The 15,905-nt window shown below is 60.5% G+C and overlaps 7 protein-coding genes across 7 annotated transcripts; all 7 read left to right on the top strand.

Annotated features, from left to right (window-relative positions):
• Positions 1–438: 438 nt before the first annotated feature.
• Positions 439–3,316, top strand: GGS23DRAFT_240646 (MFS general substrate transporter). The gene is made up of 6 exons (XM_051512164.1): positions 439–1,051; positions 1,208–1,553; positions 1,683–1,755; positions 1,835–1,996; positions 2,106–2,429; positions 2,576–3,316. The coding sequence occupies exons 1-6, from the start codon at positions 757–759 to the stop codon at positions 3,227–3,229; spliced, it is 1,854 nt and encodes a 617-aa protein (XP_051368947.1). The 5' UTR covers positions 439–756; the 3' UTR covers positions 3,230–3,316.
• A 2,513-nt stretch (positions 3,317–5,829) lies between these two features.
• GGS23DRAFT_581742 (uncharacterized protein) lies at positions 5,830–6,332 on the top strand. Its single transcript, XM_051517203.1, is given in 2 exon segments — positions 5,830–5,956; positions 5,969–6,332. 2 exon segments carry the CDS (start codon positions 5,841–5,843, stop codon positions 6,063–6,065), a joined length of 213 nt encoding a protein of 70 aa, XP_051368946.1. The 5' UTR covers positions 5,830–5,840; the 3' UTR covers positions 6,066–6,332.
• A 730-nt stretch (positions 6,333–7,062) lies between these two features.
• GGS23DRAFT_581741 (uncharacterized protein) lies at positions 7,063–8,134 on the top strand. The gene is made up of 3 exons (XM_051517202.1): positions 7,063–7,167; positions 7,543–7,761; positions 7,849–8,134. Exons 2-3 carry the CDS (start codon positions 7,585–7,587, stop codon positions 7,957–7,959), a joined length of 288 nt encoding a protein of 95 aa, XP_051368945.1. The 5' UTR covers positions 7,063–7,167; positions 7,543–7,584; the 3' UTR covers positions 7,960–8,134.
• A 338-nt stretch (positions 8,135–8,472) lies between these two features.
• On the top strand, positions 8,473–9,858 carry GGS23DRAFT_581739 (putative acetyltransferase, GNAT family). The gene has a single exon (XM_051517201.1). It carries the CDS (start codon positions 8,683–8,685, stop codon positions 9,451–9,453), a length of 771 nt encoding a protein of 256 aa, XP_051368944.1. The 5' UTR covers positions 8,473–8,682; the 3' UTR covers positions 9,454–9,858.
• A 282-nt stretch (positions 9,859–10,140) lies between these two features.
• Positions 10,141–11,695, top strand: GGS23DRAFT_240593 (uncharacterized protein). The gene has a single exon (XM_051512162.1). The coding sequence runs from the start codon at positions 10,382–10,384 to the stop codon at positions 11,387–11,389; it is 1,008 nt and encodes a 335-aa protein (XP_051368943.1). The 5' UTR covers positions 10,141–10,381; the 3' UTR covers positions 11,390–11,695.
• A 589-nt stretch (positions 11,696–12,284) lies between these two features.
• GGS23DRAFT_606987 (mitochondrial NADH-ubiquinone oxidoreductase 20 kd subunit) lies at positions 12,285–13,225 on the top strand (the record flags this gene model as incomplete). The annotated part of the gene is made up of 3 exons (XM_051519978.1): positions 12,285–12,327; positions 12,449–12,629; positions 12,775–13,225. The coding sequence occupies 3 exons, from the start codon at positions 12,285–12,287 to the stop codon at positions 13,223–13,225; spliced, it is 675 nt and encodes a 224-aa protein (XP_051368942.1).
• Positions 13,226–14,628: 1,403 nt separating this feature from the next.
• Positions 14,629–15,718, top strand: GGS23DRAFT_614074 (uncharacterized protein; the record flags this gene model as incomplete). The annotated part of the gene is made up of 3 exons (XM_051520619.1): positions 14,629–15,203; positions 15,294–15,359; positions 15,466–15,718. The coding sequence occupies exons 1-3, from the start codon at positions 14,989–14,991 to the stop codon at positions 15,716–15,718; spliced, it is 534 nt and encodes a 177-aa protein (XP_051368941.1). The 5' UTR covers positions 14,629–14,988.
• Between the last annotated feature and the right edge of the window lie 187 nt (positions 15,719–15,905).

Raw genomic sequence — 15,905 nt, 5'->3', positions numbered from 1 at the left:
TCGGAGCCGGAAAAGGGGACAGGCAAAAGGCGGGTTCGTCCTCGATACGACGATAGCGTCGAGGGAGCAGGCGACGGCGATGCAGTTAAAAAGTAGTATGCGCCAAGCGGTGCGGCCATCGACGGGCGCGCGACGTGGACCGAGTTGGGCGTGGCGGGCTTACTAATCACAACTGGTAATCTGCGCCAGGTCGGTGTAGCGATAACAAGCCTGGTTTAGGGGGTTTCCGGTTATTCTTCTTCTTCTGCTTCGGTCTTTGTCTTCCCGTTGTGCAACCAGCCTATGCTATCTTGCTCGCTCGCTTCTCCTCCTCCTCCCCCTTCTCCCTCTCGGGCCATCCTCGCGTGTTCGGCCTCTCCGTCTTCTCTCTCTCTTCCCTTTGCCTTGTGCCTCCCTCTCGTCTCGGAAATCCCGACAGGAGATAGAGAGAGAGACTGTGCTGCTTAGCCGGGGGTATTACGTCATCCTTGTCTTTGATGGTGAACTCGACGACAACCGGCCCTCCCCTGTCCTCCCCGCCGCTGGTACCCTCCTTCGCTTACCAGGTCTCTGTCTACCTACCTCTCGGCGTCTTTTGTCCTCGGGGTCGCGTGTCCTTCTCCGGATTCTGCGCATCCGTACTCCAAAAGTCGTCAAAGGCTGGTTCACTAGCTTTGCTGCCCTCCCAAACTCATCTCGCTCCCTCCTTGGTCTCTCGATGCCCTCCGAGCCGTCAGCCACCGCTGCCCGCTCCAAGTTAGGCGCCTAGCCAACACCATGCCGTCGCCGCCGCGAGCCGAAGCTTCCGGCAGCTCCCTCGATCCGGGGAAGCCGAAGTCGGCCACCGCGGCCGAGTACGGCGAGAATGACGCCGCCGAGGACACGCCGCTCCTGCGGTCCGGCTCCAGCTCGCTACGAGCAGGCAGCGTGTCCATCGCCAGCGCCTCCGAGTACGGCCGCGAGCAAGACGACGCCACCGACTCGCTAGACCTCGACACCCCGAACCAGACGGTGAGCCGCGGCCGCGCCGTCGCCATCGTCTTGAGCGTCTACCTCCTCATCTTCTTGATAGGTACGTGAGAAAGAGAAAAGCGCGCCTCGCCCGAGCGTGCCGTCGGCCATAGTCACGGCGCCATGTCCATTCCCCGCGTAGTCCTGGCCAACCCGGCAACAGCGTAGAAAGAAGGGGAGAAAAGTGGAAGCTGACCAATTAAAACCCGTGGGGCAGCGAGCAACATGTCGGGCATCACGATGGCGCAGTCTATGATCGCGGCGGACCTCGACGCGTACGATGAGGCGGTCTGGTTCGCGGCGGCCTTTCTCGTCGCCATGTCGTCGTCGACGCCGGTCGCCGGCAAGCTCGCGTCCGTGTTCTCGCCGCGCGCCGTCGCGCTCGCCGCTTCGGCCCTCTTTGCCACCGGCTGCGCCGCCACTGCCCGCGCTCCCTCCTTCGCCGCCTTCGTCACCGGCCGCGCCCTCTCCGGCGTCGGCGCCGGTGGCGTCACGGTCCTCGCCGTCGTCCTCATCCTCGAGCTCGCGAGCAAGCGCCAGCGTGGGCTCTTTTTCGGGCTGCTGTGAGTTTTGGCGCTTTCTTCCTTCGCATCCCTCCCGATGTTTCCTGTCGCTCCCTACCAAGCTTCCGTCGTTGCGCTATCCGGATGCGAAGCTAATCGGAGACCCCCCTTTTTGTTGTGCCCGGCCAGTAATGCCGGCTTCACCACCGGTGTCTCGCTCGGGGCCGTCGTCTTCGGCGGATTAATATCCGTGACCGGCTGGGTAAGCGCTGCCGCGAGTCCTGTTCTATGTGAATCTTGATCCGTCGACTTACACACGCCCGCCGGCCGCATTCATGTAGAGAGTTTTGTTCTGGATCCAGACCCCGCTCAGCTTAGTCGCCGGTCTAGGCATATACCTCAGCGTGCCCAGCTCGTTTTCGTCGAGCCAGATCTTGAAGGAGGAGAGGGCCACGCTGGCCACGAAGCTGAAGCGGATCGACTATCTCGGCGGGCTGTTCCTGGTAAGTAGTAAGCCGTCATAGGCGCTGGTGGCGGGCCCTAGCTAGGCTGATCCTCCACCCTCCACCCTCCTGCGAGACTCACCCGGCTGACTCGAGCATTCTTCCGCAGTCTGCTACTGTCATCCTCTTTCTGTTCGGCCTGTCGGGTAGCATCCGCGTCGTCCCTCTCGTCGTCTCGTCGGGGACACTCGCCCTGTTCGTGCTCATCGAGTACTACGTCGCCGTCGACCCCATCATCCCGATCGCCGTCCTCCAGAACCGCGGCGCCCTGCTGTTGTGCATCTCCCAGCTGGGTTTCATGGCCGCGCGCTGGACCGTGCTATTCTACGCCCCGATCACGGCCCTCGCCGTCCGGGGCTTCGCCCCCGCAGCTAGTGGCAGCATGCTTATCCCTACGAACCTCGGGTTCGGGATGGGCGGGCTCCTCGTCGGCGTAAGCAACCCCTCCTATCTTTTCGTCGTTTTTATTTGGTGCCTACGTCTCGACTATCTCCAAACACTCTCTTTGTCGAGGAGCATCTGGAGCAAGAAACTTGGGTGTGTATCATTTTACTGACCCGCTCTTCATTTCTACCTTAGTGGCTGCACGTGCGCCATACGGGAAGCTTCTGGTTGTCGTGCCTGGTGTCTCTCGCCTTGTTCGCGGCGAGCCTGTTCGTGCTCTCGCTCATCTCGACGGCGGACGCGCCCCTGGCGCTGTATGTGGCAGCCGTCTTCGCCAACGGCCTGTTCACCGGCGCCGGGCTCAACTACACGCTCGCGCACCTCCTGCACCTGACGCCGCCCGAGACCCACTACGTGGCGACGAGCCTGCTCGGCACCTTTCGCGGCTTCGCCGGCAGCTTCGGCAGCGCCATCGGCGGCGGCATCTTCGCGCGCACGCTGCGCGCCGCCCTCGAGAGCGGGTTCGGCGCTCTCGACGGCCACGGCGGCAGCGGCGGGCCGCCGCCGCCCGACCGCGCCGAGCTGATCCGCAAGCTCGTCGGCAGCCCCGCGCTCGTGTTCCACGGCGGCCTCGCCGACGCCGAGCGCGCCGTCGCCGTCAGCGGCTATGTCGACGCCCTGCGCGTCCTGTTCCAGGCCGCCGTCGTCCTCTCCCTCGGTGTGCTCGTCATCCAGGCGGCTACCGGGTGGAAGGCGGGCACGTCGGACAAAGCGAAGATAGACCGGGACGAGGCCAGCGTCCTGGGCGGCGACGCCGAACGCGACCGCGAGGCTGAGGGGAGGCAGTAATGGCGAGTGAGTGAGTCCTCCGATAGGCAGATAGACATACAGATAGAAGAGCGACGTCGAGCTTCTTTTACTAAAGGGGAGGGGGGGGGGGGGTTGGCGGGTCTCTGTTTCCCCTAGTTGTGTTACTGCGATAGGGCATACGTACCATACTCTTTGAATAGGTATTTAGATGATTACCAAAGGCGCCCGCTCCGCTGCTATTGTAGATAAAAGGAAAGAAGGGGGCGTCGACTACAAACAAGACGGTGTCGTTGTCTTTTTCACTTGGCTTCGTCGGGTTTAGACTTGGACATTACGAAACATGTTTATTGGAGTCATTTACAGAGAAACATGTTTATTGGAGTCATTTACAGATTTATCAACATCTCAGGTACACAACTTACCTGCGTATTATCATACTTAGCTAATACTTACCGAACCTGTATTGTTATCCTCCCAGTTCAAACAATCCTGTTCTGACCGAACTAGCTTCAACCAAACACAAAGGATTCTCGCTTTTTTTCCCTTCTTAAAACAAAGAAACAAACAAAAACGTGAAAACACTTACGAGTGACTCACCTTTCTCTCGGCGTCGAAAATCACGGCTCGGGAGACGGACTTTCTGTCCTCTGGGACTTGCGCCTGCTGCTGTTCTCGTCGTCGTCGTCGTCGTCGTCGTCGTCGCGCTTGCGCTTGCGCTTGCGCGAACCACCGCTCTCCGACGCCGACGACGACGACGACGGCGATGGCGGAGGGAGGTTGGTGAGCTGGTCGACGACGGCCTCGAGGCGCATCCTGGCGTCGCGGGAGGAGACGGGGGGGCTCTCGCCGGAGAATAGGGTGACGGGGTTGAACCAGCCGGCGCGGGCGCGGTCGCGGACGCGGACGAGCTCGGCCAGGGACGCGGGCTGGACGCGGGCGGGGTCGGCGCCGCGCAGGAGCAGGTGCTCGGCGGCGGGGATCTGGAGGCGCACGACGGCGTAGTCGAGCGGCTGGCGGCCGGCGCGGGCCTCGACCTCGGCCGGCTCGAGGATGCCGCCGGCGCCGTCGTTGGGCGGCGCGGCCAGCGGGTGCCACGGCGTGACGTCCTCGATGGCGCCGCCGCCGGCGGCCAGGTGCGCGTCCACCAGCGTCCGCAGAATCGACGCGTCCGTGTCGGACCGTTCGATCGCCATCAGCAGCGCCTGCAGCCGCAGCGCCGTCCCGTTCCGGATCAGGTGCGCCGCCCTCTCCGCGAGCCCCAGCTGGACCGCGAACTGCACCAGCCGGCTGTCCAGGTCCGGGCGCTGGTGCTCGCGCAGCATGGCCGACAGCGCGTCCGCCATCTCCGGGAACCGGTTCACCGCCCGGTACGCGAGCTGGTTGAACACCCGGGCGGGGCCGCTCTGCGCCGCCGCCGGCCGCACCAGGCCCACCCAGTCGGACAGCCCCCGGGTCTCGGCCTGTCTGGGGCTCTCACGCGCGTGGAACAGCTCCGTGAGCACGTACAGCGCCCCGCTGACGGACTCGTCGACGAGCGGGATGAGCGTCGCGGCGTCGCGGTCCATGCGGCCCGTCGGGTCCATCGCCAGCGGCATCAGGAAGTCGCTGAGCGCGGCGACGAAGCTGAACCGGTCCGGGTCGGTGACCGGCCGCGCCATCAGCCGCCGCCTCAGGACGTCGAGGACGTCGCGCGCCTGCAGGGACTGGACCCGCCGCTCGAGCCAGTAGTTGGGGTGCCCGGCGCCCGCGACCAGCGGCACGTCGACGGCCAGGTCGGAGAGGAGCAGGTCGAGGCACTCGAGGATGTCGCGGTCGCGGTACTCGAGCGGCAGCGGCCGGCCGTCGTCGTCGCGCTCGGGCGGGGACAGGCGCATGATGAGCTCGTCGAAGGCGGTCATGCACGGCACGGACAGGTTGTCGTCGACGAGCATGCAGTTCTCGTGGGACGTGCCGGCGAGCAGGCAGGTGGAGCGGGGCCAGGGCAGGGAGCCGTCGTTGCTGGCCCAGCGGGCGTTGGCGGTGGCGCCGGCGCCGCGCTCGAGCAGCCAGCGGAAGATGCGGGGGTCGGGGCTGCGGGCCTGGGCGGCGGCGCGCAGGGGCGGCGGCCAGGCGCGGTAGAGCCAGAAGTACGAGTCGGCGAGGGGGTCGTACGTCTCGCGGACGAACTGCTCGTAGCCGTCGGCGACGAGGGCGAGGGTCAGGGGGCCGAAGCCGTCGCGCGCGGCGCTGACGAGGAGGGGCAGCGCGGCGCCCGCCCGCACCGCCTCGTGGGGCGACTGGAAGTACCAGTGCGAGCCGCGGCGGGAGTTGTACACGCGCCGCGCGTCGTGGACGAACACGTTGATGATGCTGGTCTGGAAGATCTCCGGGATCGCGACGGCCAGCCGGATGCCGAGGGCCGGGCTGAGCTCCCCCATGATCGCCATGAGCAGCTCCGGCGGGAGATCGCGCAGGGTAGCGACGGGCACCGGCAGAGCGCGTTCGAGCTCCGGGGCTACTGGCAGTGGTGTCGTCGGCGCCCCCGGTGCCGGGGGTGGTATCGTCGGCGCTATTGGCGCCGGAGGTGGTATCGTTGGCGGTATTGGTGCCGGAGGTGGTATCACCGATGCTATCGGTGCCGGAGGTGGTATCGTTGGCGCGATTGGTGCCGATGGTAGTATCGTTGGCGCTGTTGGCGCCGGCGGTAGTATCATTTCTGATAGTGGTTGAACTTGTGGTGCTGGAAGCTTTGGCAGGGGTAGCTGTTGGTGTGATGAGGTTATCTGCTTCTGCACTTGTTTCTGCACTTGTTTCTGCACTTGCTTCTGCACTTGCTTCTGCACTTGCTTCATCTGCTGCTTCATCGGCGGTGCCATCGACGAGACGGGCGCCCTAGCCTGCCGTCTTTCATTGAGAGCCCTAATACGCTCCGATCGCCTGAGTGGCCGTGGCGGCGACGGCCTCGGCGCCTTGCGAGATCTCCGCCTAGGGGGTTCAACGTGGTCGCTATCACTACTAGGTTCGTAGTTTGTATCGCTCTCTTTCTCGCTAGGAGAGGAGGACGTGTATCCGGTACTCTTCATTGTACCGATTATATTGTTTGGATATCGGCGTCTATGGTACCCGATTGTGACGATAAGTAGTTCACGCTTACCGTTTCGGCCTCCTAAGTCGGTTTACTCGTTGTGCTATCATCTACATCATACAATGCTCGCGAGATACAGGTTCGAAGACTTTACCTTAGTACCGGCCTAAACAGTATGGTTTGATCCTTTCCGTCCGCCTGTTTACATTCGAGTTATCTTGTTCCTAAACAATCATCCGAAACGCGCACTCACCTGCTTTGTTTTCCTTTACTCCACTGTCCTCTTACGGAAACACGAGAGACTCTGCTACTTGACGAAGCTGTGCGTCCCATCCCCATTCGTGGCGGATACCTAGCTCCTATGGGACCACAGCTAACTGTCGGTAGAGCTCATTCTAACCGAGGGGATACATCAGAGAGTTTCAACCTATAGTTCTCGCGTGCGACGAATCCCGAGGCTTTTCCGGTTGACGCATATTCTCGTGGTCATATTCTCAGTCATATTCTCGAAGCCGTGATGTAGGTATTCCATCGACGGGACCATCCGAGGCATGTTACGGACCAGCTCTTAAATAACCTGATATACCATAGCCATCTCCCGTCACGTCGGGAATCGTCCGTGTCTAGCTAAATAGGATCGTTACGCGTTAGCTTTAGGGGCAGCAGGTTTTCTAAGTATTAGAATCGTCTCTCACCGGCTGTGCTACGCCACCGCGGCAGCGGTAGGAAGGGGTTCGTGACGGGTAGATTATGGTGACCGGCATCGGATATTGCTACGGATAGCAGGAGGGAGGGCGTTTGCCACCCGGTAGTTAATAACGCCCTAACATAGGTACCTACTACATCGCGTAGAGGCGCCTAGGAGGTAGGTACCTCCTAGAGGAGGGAGTTAGTACCTATGCCAAGTAGGTACCTGAGGTAGTTAGCTCGACTTATCGGCGCAGCTATAAGAATAAGTACATAACATAACTGGCTGTCACGGAAGGAAGCGGCTGGGAGGCTCCGTGCCACGCGAGGCGAAGAATGGCAAGTCGCGACCCAAGATTTACCTGCCTGGTAAGGAGGTAGGTAGCCACATATAAATATCCTTGGCTGTCCGCTCGTTCGCCGAAGTAGCGAGACGCACCAACTCCGCTTGAGAGGGACGAAAGCCAGGAAATATTCCCAGCTCCTCTGTCTAAGCCTCGCCATATCCCACACTAGGAACGGCTTACTACCGGAAAGGGGGAGAGAAGAGCAAGAGAAGAGACGGAACAGGGCGTATAATACCCGTCCGACTCGTACATACCCATAAACGAACCACGCTCCTATCTCGAAGTACGACGTCGCGATGCTGGCAGACAGCCTCCTCCTCCTCCTTCTCCCCGCCACGCTCTCCTCTGTGTCGGCGTCGCCCACATGGAACCCGAACCGCTCGGTCTACGGCAACGGCAGCACGTGTTGGTCTGGCGGGATCCACTCGCCGTGCAACGGAGCCACTGCCGGCTGTACCTATGACGGCATTCTAGTACGCCCCCTCGCGATCCCCCACGTCTCTTCGCCCCTCCTCCTCGCTCTCCGGGGCCGTTTCGCTGATGCGTAGCTTGTCGTGTAGGTCGTCTGCCAGGACTCGACCGACTCGATGGTCTACTCCAATATGTGCGGATGCTGCTGGTCCAAGGGCACCTGCACCTACGACGCAGACTGCAACGCCAGCTGCGGGTAGAACAGGTTGGCGAGGATGGCCCGGCCGTGGTGACGAAGAGGCGCGTTACGTACTATTTTGGGTGCCGCTCAGGGCCAGAGTATACCTATCTACACCCACCAATATGAAGAAAGAGACGAGGACTAGAAGGGGAGTATCGTAGTCGATGTGAAGGGGACGTAGGTAGTGATAGAATGGGAACGGGGGTGTGTGCACTATTGTATTTTTAAGGCCACATTACCTAGAATTCACCTGTGAATGAGCATTTGTTATTGTTGAATCAGTTTGGCTCCGGTGCGCTGCTTCAACTACTACCTACAACCACTACCTCCTGTATAGAGCATCGGCGAAGACGGGTCGGCCCGCGCCGTCCGCTTTCAAGCATCCGGCTCATAACCATAGGGTTTTCAAGAGTTATCACCGCTACGCATAGGGACGGGGACAGGTACGTATATTACTATGTACCGGTTATCGCAGCTCATATAACAGCAACTAGAATCTCCATAGCTTGAGTACCTACCTCCGAGGCATATAGGTATAAAATGCCTACGCCTGACAGCTAATTAGCTGAATCGGGAAAGGTACTTATTCCGCAATGGCAACAACGTGCCAATGCAAGCGAGAGCGGAGCGAGTTCGGCCATTGATTGACTGATCCATCCATTCCACTCCGCCCCCGGACTCCGTGTCAGTAGTCGGTTGTTTAGGTTCCTCCGCTCCTCCACCCCCCTCGAGCCTCAGATCGATGCCTATGCGACAATTCCAGCGTGTCTTCCGTATGTCGTCAACCATGGCAGGCCGCGCCCCTAATCCCCTCGGTACTATCGTCGGCGGAGGCCCCGCACGCCGTCCGTCGCAGGACACGAGGCTGGTCGGCCGGTACGTGACATTGGTCGGGCTGTCCGCCCGGCACGCCGACGCGTTCTACCCGCACATATCGGGGCCCGAGAACGCGCACCTGTGGGACTACATGTTCGACGGGCCTTACGACGACGCCGCCGTGTTCCGCGCCGCCCTCGAAGCCAAGCTGGCCGGCCAGGACCCGGTGTTCTACGCCATCCTGCCGAACGGCGACAAGGGGGCCGGCGGCGGGGACGACGAGCACGGCAGCATCCTCGGCATAGCGAGCTATCTGCGCATCGACCCGAACCACCGCAGCATCGAGGTCGGCAACCTCATGTACTCGCCGCAGCTGCAGCGCACGCCCGCCGCCACCGACGCCATGTACCTGCTAGCGCGGCACGCGTTCGAGGACCTCGGCTACCGCCGGTACGAGTGGAAGTGCCACTCGCTCAACGCGCCCAGCCGGCGGGCCGCGCTCCGGCTCGGCTTCACGTACGAGGGTCTCTTCCGGAAGCACTTTGTCGTCAAGGGCCGCAACCGCGACACCGCGTGGTACGCCATGGTCGACGACGAGTGGCCCAGCATCAAGCAGGCGCTCGAGTCCTGGCTCGACCCGGCTAACTTCGACGCCGAGGGGAAGCAGCGCAAGAGGCTCGAGGAGTTTCGACGATGAGGAGGAGGGCGAGGGCACGAGACTTCGTCGCGAGCTCACAAGCGCATACATAGCTATCCAGACAGATGACGGCGGCGTCGACTCTCCCGCTGCACATCCATCTATGGAGATTTGCACCTAAGTGCATAAGGCGACATAGGCCACCATTCAGGCATCCGCATACTGGATAGAACCGTGGATAGGGTAGCATGCCTACCTAATTTTGACCCGGATCGGCCTGCTGCTGCGATATTGTACCTACCTAGGCGTAGCATGTACGTAGGTAGCCCACTGGGCACTCGCGGACAGGGAGCAGCTAGCTCATTGTTCTATCCTAATCCCATTGCATGCCGGTGCGGATAGATTCTGTTCGCCCGGGTTGCATTATCCAATGAAGTGGCCATATTCTGTAGGTAAGTAGGTACCTGCATACGTAGGTATAATTAGCCCAAGCTGTACAAACCATGTGTCTTGTGAGAGGTAGGTAACATCCTCAAGCCTCAATGCTTATTCCCCTCCCGTCCCAGAGATCACGGAACAGTAGGGCGAAAGACCAAACGCAACAGGGGGGCTAAAGGGGGGGGGGGGAAGAAGCGGGAGGTTGTGGCTGGAATAAGTGGCGTGTAGGTAGGTAAGTAAAGGACTTGGGGGGCTCGTGTGGCGCGCCTACTTCTGGTTCCTCCTTACCTAAGTTAGGTAGGTCTCGAGATTTGCCTGCCTCTTCCACCTTTCGCACCCGAGACATCTATCACGACCTTTTCCTGCTTACCTGCTGGCCCCAACCCCCCGTTTCTCCCTCTGATGTGCCACCGCCCCACCCCGAACACCGACTCCCTAGTTACGGTCCCTGGGTGAATTTCTGATGGCTGGCGCCAACTAGGCGGTCTTGGTACGAGTAGGTGCCTATCAGAAGGTAGCGCAGTGCGGCAACCTACCGTCATCGTCGACAATGTTGCGCGCTCGGCTCGGAAGAACCCTCCTGACTACCAAGCCTCGGGGTATTGCGAGGGCTGGCCCGCCGAGGCGTGCTTTCGGGGTACGAATCCCGGGGGCTCCCGTGCCTATCTTGAGGCCGACGCTCTGGGCTGTCGCCGCCACCGCGACTATCTACGTAGCATGTGCCGCCTATGATGTGCGCCGGTCTCTCCGGGATATCCGGACCGAGCAGTACACTTCGCTCGAGGAGGCGGAAAATGCAAAGCTACGTGGAGAGCTGCTTCGTTTCAAGCCGCACTCGCCGCCGTCGACGAAGGCGTTCGGCTTACAATTGCCGGGCCAATTCGGGCCGGTGCTTCAGGGGTACAGCGACGCGGAGAAAATGATCATCGGCTCCATCGCCCTCAACACCTCGTTTTACGGGGCATGCCGCCTGGCGCCCGGCTCCATCACGCAATACTTCTACCACATACCCATCTCTAGCCCCAACTACACCCTCCTGACATCGGCGTTCGGCCACGACGGCCTCTTGCATCTCGGCTTCAACATGTTTGCCATGATCCAGTTCGGCCCCGAGGTCGCGCGATCGACCTTCGGCGGCAACGGCGGCCATTTCACGGCCTTCTTCCTCTCCTCGGGCATCCTCTCGTCGCTCGGAAACCACCTGGCGACGCTGCTTCCGTCGCGGAACTACAGGTTCCAGCGCTTCGCGCCGAGCCTGGGCGCGAGCGGCATCGTGATGGCGCTGATCGGCGCATTCGCATTCGCGCACCCGAACGAGCGGATGGGCGTCATATTCATCCCCGGGAGCCTCCCCGTCCAGGAAATGCTGACGTATCTCACGCTATTCGAGACGTACGGCCTCTTCGTCGGGATCCCGGGCCTAAACTTTGCGCACGCCGCCCACCTCGCGGGGATCGCGGCCGGGTCGGCATATGTATACTTTAACGGGACGCGGCGCATATGGCGGCCCACGCGAAGGTTCGCCTTCCGCTTTATGAGGCTGCTGAGCCTTATTTAGGTAGAGGGCACGGAGATGCTATACGCATTATCACGATAGCAAGACCTGGGATCTACTGTGCTCGCTGCTCAGACTCCCCCGCCACCTCCATTCAGCCGTATGCATAGTTCAGGCCCGGACGGGGGCCGATCAGATCGATTCCGCTAGTAAGGTGTGTAGAGGGCCGGAACAAGGAGGAAAGTAGACAGGGAGAGAAGCAAGGCCACAGAGGTACGGATAGGGATGTAATACCTACCTACTTACTTACCGAAAGGCATACCTACCTGGCTGCCTGCCTTTCAAGCGAAGAAAGCACAAGAGAAGATGGCAATTTACGGATATTGACACGTCCATGGTTTGTTCAATAACACGGTGCCCATAGCGGGACAGGGAGTGTCTGCCCACCCCTTTGTTATGTACGTAGTTGAGACTACAGGTACTCTCGCCTCAGTAAAAGGGGTCACCTTGGTAGATGCATCAATGGGTAGGTACATAGAAGGTAAATACTCCAAAGTGGGTAAACCGAGGCGCCGCAGCTGGCAGCCACCTGCGACTCGCTCCCACCAATTAGAGCACAGAAACACGCCCCGCTAGCTAGTTCGGAAAAGCGATGGTCCGGAAACATCCAGCCAATGGCATCGAGGCATTTCTTGATTAGCGAAGCGGCAAAAAAAGTAGCTCGTCATTTAACGCCGATTGAATTGAAAGCCGGGTCTGCGCGGGAGCGGAACTGGGGGGGAGAGAAGTCGACGAACTACCTAATGATACCGAAGCCAACCCAGACCCGACCGAACCTCGACACCACACAACTACTCTCCCGAGCCACGCCGCACCCTCGAGAAGGACCCTCTCCACTCACCCTCATCCATTCCCTTGCCGGCCAGCCCTGCACAGTATTAAGTTGGCGGTACCGACGATGCTGGCTGTCTCGAGAAGAGCAGCCGCTCTGGCTCTGCGAGGTTAGTTCCCGTGGCCCGCCTCCATTGCCACCACCACTACCACCACCAAGGCCATCGCCACCTTGCCATAGCCACAGATCCCGTCTGCCATCGTATGCTAACCGCCGTCTCGGCCCCGCAGCTCCAGCAAAGCCGACAACCCGTACCGTCCCCCTCCAGTCCCTCGCCCTCATCTCGACGTCATCCAAAAACGATGCTACGTCGGTAACACCCCACGCATCGACCGGTGTCGCGCCCCGTGAGCGCAGAGAAGTCCTGTTGCCTAGCCAAGAACCCAAGAAGGGTTTTATGCAATATGCCTTGTACGTTACTCTTTCCTCTACCCCCCAATGGCGGAAACAGGAGTGAAAGGGAAGGAAAGCAGGAAGAGAGGAAGTGCGAGATGGCGGCGTCCGGGGCCGCAGAGCTATAAGTGCAGTCCGCTAACCATGCGCCCACCACGTACAGGACCACCCTCGACCAGATCACCAACTGGGCGCGGCAGGGTTCCTTCTGGCCCATGACCTTCGGATTGGCGTGCTGCGCCGTCGAGATGATGCACCTGTCGGCGCCGCGATACGACCAGGACAGGTTGGGCATCATCTTCCGCGCGTCGCCGCGGCAGTCGGATGTGATGATCGTCGCGGGCACGCTGACGAACAAGATGGCGCCAGCCCTGCGCCAGGTCTACGACCAGATGCCGGAGCCGCGCTGGGTCATCAGCATGGGCAGCTGCGCCAACGGCGGCGGCTACTACCACTACAGCTACAGCGTCGTCCGCGGCTGCGACCGCGTCGTCCCCGTCGACGTCTACGTCCCCGGCTGCCCCCCGACCAGCGAGGCCCTCATGTACGGCATCTTCCAGCTCCAGCGCAAGATGCGGCAGACCAGGATCACGAGGATGTGGTACAGGAAGTAAGGGGAAACAGCCGTAAAACGAAACGGGGCGAGAGAGAGAGGGACGAGGACGGAGCGAAGAAGAGAGATGGGAGGGAAAAAAATTTCCCCCAGCGACGGCGGCACGGTAGGTCACGTCTACGCCTTGTCGATTGCGACAAGGCGCCCTCTTCTCCTTCCTCCTGCCCTTCTCTTTTGTCGAATAATGATGTATATAAGATACCGCGCCGCACGTGTGCACTGCATACGCAACATAGCTGCCGTCACGCACGCAGAACTTCTAGTCCAAAATGCTTCTTCCTTTGACGCCATCCTAGCCGATGCGGTCGAGACTAACTATTAATCGCCTCACCTGAAGAAAGTTATACGCGCGTACAAGAGTTATGTCGCTGTATGGTGGACTTGCCATCACCACCGCTACTACGACATCATCTGCGAACATGGCCAGCCAGCACCCTCCAGGTCATTACCTTGTACCCATCCAACATATCCACAGAGCCGCGGATCCCATACACTAAATTGCGTTCAGCTGCTTGCCTACAAAGTTGGCGTAGGGCACGGGTAGCTGAGCTGGCTCGCTTTCTCGTCCCATTTGTGAGAAAGCTAGGAGACCGGGAAAGGGGTGCATACCCCAACCACTAGAGGAACCAACCAGCGAGGCTAAGTTGTACGGGATTCCTAGAAGCCGCTGTCTATCTGTCTGTCTTGTCAGCTTCGAGCTTCGAGCTTCGGCAATGCTAGAAAGAGAAGCATAACTTTGGTTGGGTGTCGGGTGTTGGGAACCTTAAAAGTGGCCGTCTCGACGCTTGAATCCCCCCCCCCCTTTTTTTTTCTACGTGGACGGTGGCAACATCGAGAGTTTTCGTCCTATCTGTACAGCTGTTTCTCGTGCGCTTTGCTGACCACCTTGCCGATCGTGCTAGGTAGCGTGTAGTTTGTGGTAGTGCGACGTTAGGACGAGGGATCGCCGGTGATGAGATGGACCTCGTTTTTCTAATATTTTCTTGACCCCCCCCTTCCCCCCCCCTTTTTTTTTTTCCCTTTCCGCCCTCTCGTCTACCCATATTGGATATCTCGCACGAGATGAGTAGCAAGCCGCCTCGAAACAGAGCTACAAAAAAGAAAAGTGGGAAGCTTCAGCGATTCCTTAGGTTTTACTGCCCTACTACACTTGAGTTGAGTTCGCCTTTAGCTCTCCAGCGACATGCGGAACCGCCAGCCAACGTCACGGCTCGCAGAGTCTCTCATCAGACTTCCACACGCAAACCCTACGGCACCCCCGTTCAAACCATGAGAGCCGTCTATCTCGCCGCCAAGCATGCTTCCCACCCATCTACTACGTAATCCAAAGCCGTCCGCACCGCATCTCCACCCAGAAACTCTTTTCTCCCCCTGCGGCACTACCTCACCTCCATGCCCCTTTTACGCCGCGAGACGAGCGGTTAGATTTAAGGATGCTGTATATGCTTTCTCCAGCATAACTCTGACGCGGGGCCAGACGCAGGAGGAAGGGCAACGCTGGCGAGCACCCGCCACCGCCTCTCTGGGCCAACGTCCAGTTATTTGAGTCCAGGCGGAGGGTTCCTTCGCGTCTCTCTTCCCCCCGCGCTCCAGACAGCTCATCGCCTTCACTCTCTCTCTCTCTCTCACTCACTCTCTGTCTCTCTCTGTCTCTGTCTGTTTCTCTCTGTCTCTCTCTACCTATCCGAGAAGCACAGCTCGCTCGGCGTAGCATCAACAACCGCCAGACCAGACCGGAACGCGCAACGAACAAACAAAGCCGCCATGAAATCCATCGCCTTCTTCGCGGCGCCTCTGCTCGCAGCCGCCACGGCAGCAACGCCAGACAGCGCCACGACGCCGACGGGGGCCGCGAGCGGCGCCCCGTGCGCGGCGCAGAGCGCCCTCGAGGCGTGCCTGGCCGGCACCGGGAACGAACTGAGACTGTGCCAGGCGAGCGACTACCCGTGCCTGTGCGGCAAGTACACCCCCATCATGACGTGCGCCGCCCTCCCTTCTCGCCCCGCCAGCGCGGGAACTCCCAGGGGCCCGTAACAGTGATACTAATCGTGATGTGCGTGCGCGAACAGCTGCTTCAACCGCTGCCCCGACGACAGCCGCATCGCGAGCTACCAGCAGCGGAAGGACCTGTACTGGTGCGAGGCGCCCTCCTTTCTTTCCCCCCCTTCCCCCCCCCCCCCCTTTTTTTTTTTCCAAACAAAAAAGTTCCCCCCCCCTCGCAAACGCTAACGCCCGCCGCAGCAACGCCGGCTTTTACACGAACAACCTCACGGCGACCCGGAGCCGGAGCCGGAGCTCAGCGCCGTCAACGAAGTCTTCCAAAACGAAGACCTCCGCTGGCGACGGCCAGGCCCATACCACGCCCACGCCCACCGTGCCGGCCGCCAGCACCACCGACGACGACGCCCCCGGCCCCTCGAGCAGCAACGGCGCCAGCGGCCCCGAGGCGGCTGCCGGGCTGCTGGTGCTCGCGGCGGCAGTGGCGGCGCTGTAGGCGCGCTGCTGCTGCTGCTGCCAAGGTTAGGTTTAGGGGAAGATGGGCTGGGGAGGAGGACGGGAGAGGGGAAGAGGAAGGGTCTAGTGGGTGGGGGAGGCGTGGGGAGTGTAATAGGGGGGCGGGGAAGCTTGTAAGCTCGTATTAGGTAGATGTGTCGAGATATATATATGCCTACGGGATAGAG

Source organism: Durotheca rogersii, assembly GCF_024521655.1.
Source record: "Durotheca rogersii strain YMJ 92031201 chromosome Unknown GGS23scaffold_25, whole genome shotgun sequence".
NCBI classification, from domain to species: domain Eukaryota; kingdom Fungi; phylum Ascomycota; class Sordariomycetes; order Xylariales; family Xylariaceae; genus Durotheca; species Durotheca rogersii.
Note: the sequence above shows the minus strand (reverse complement) of the source record. Positions and strands in the feature narration are given on the sequence as shown.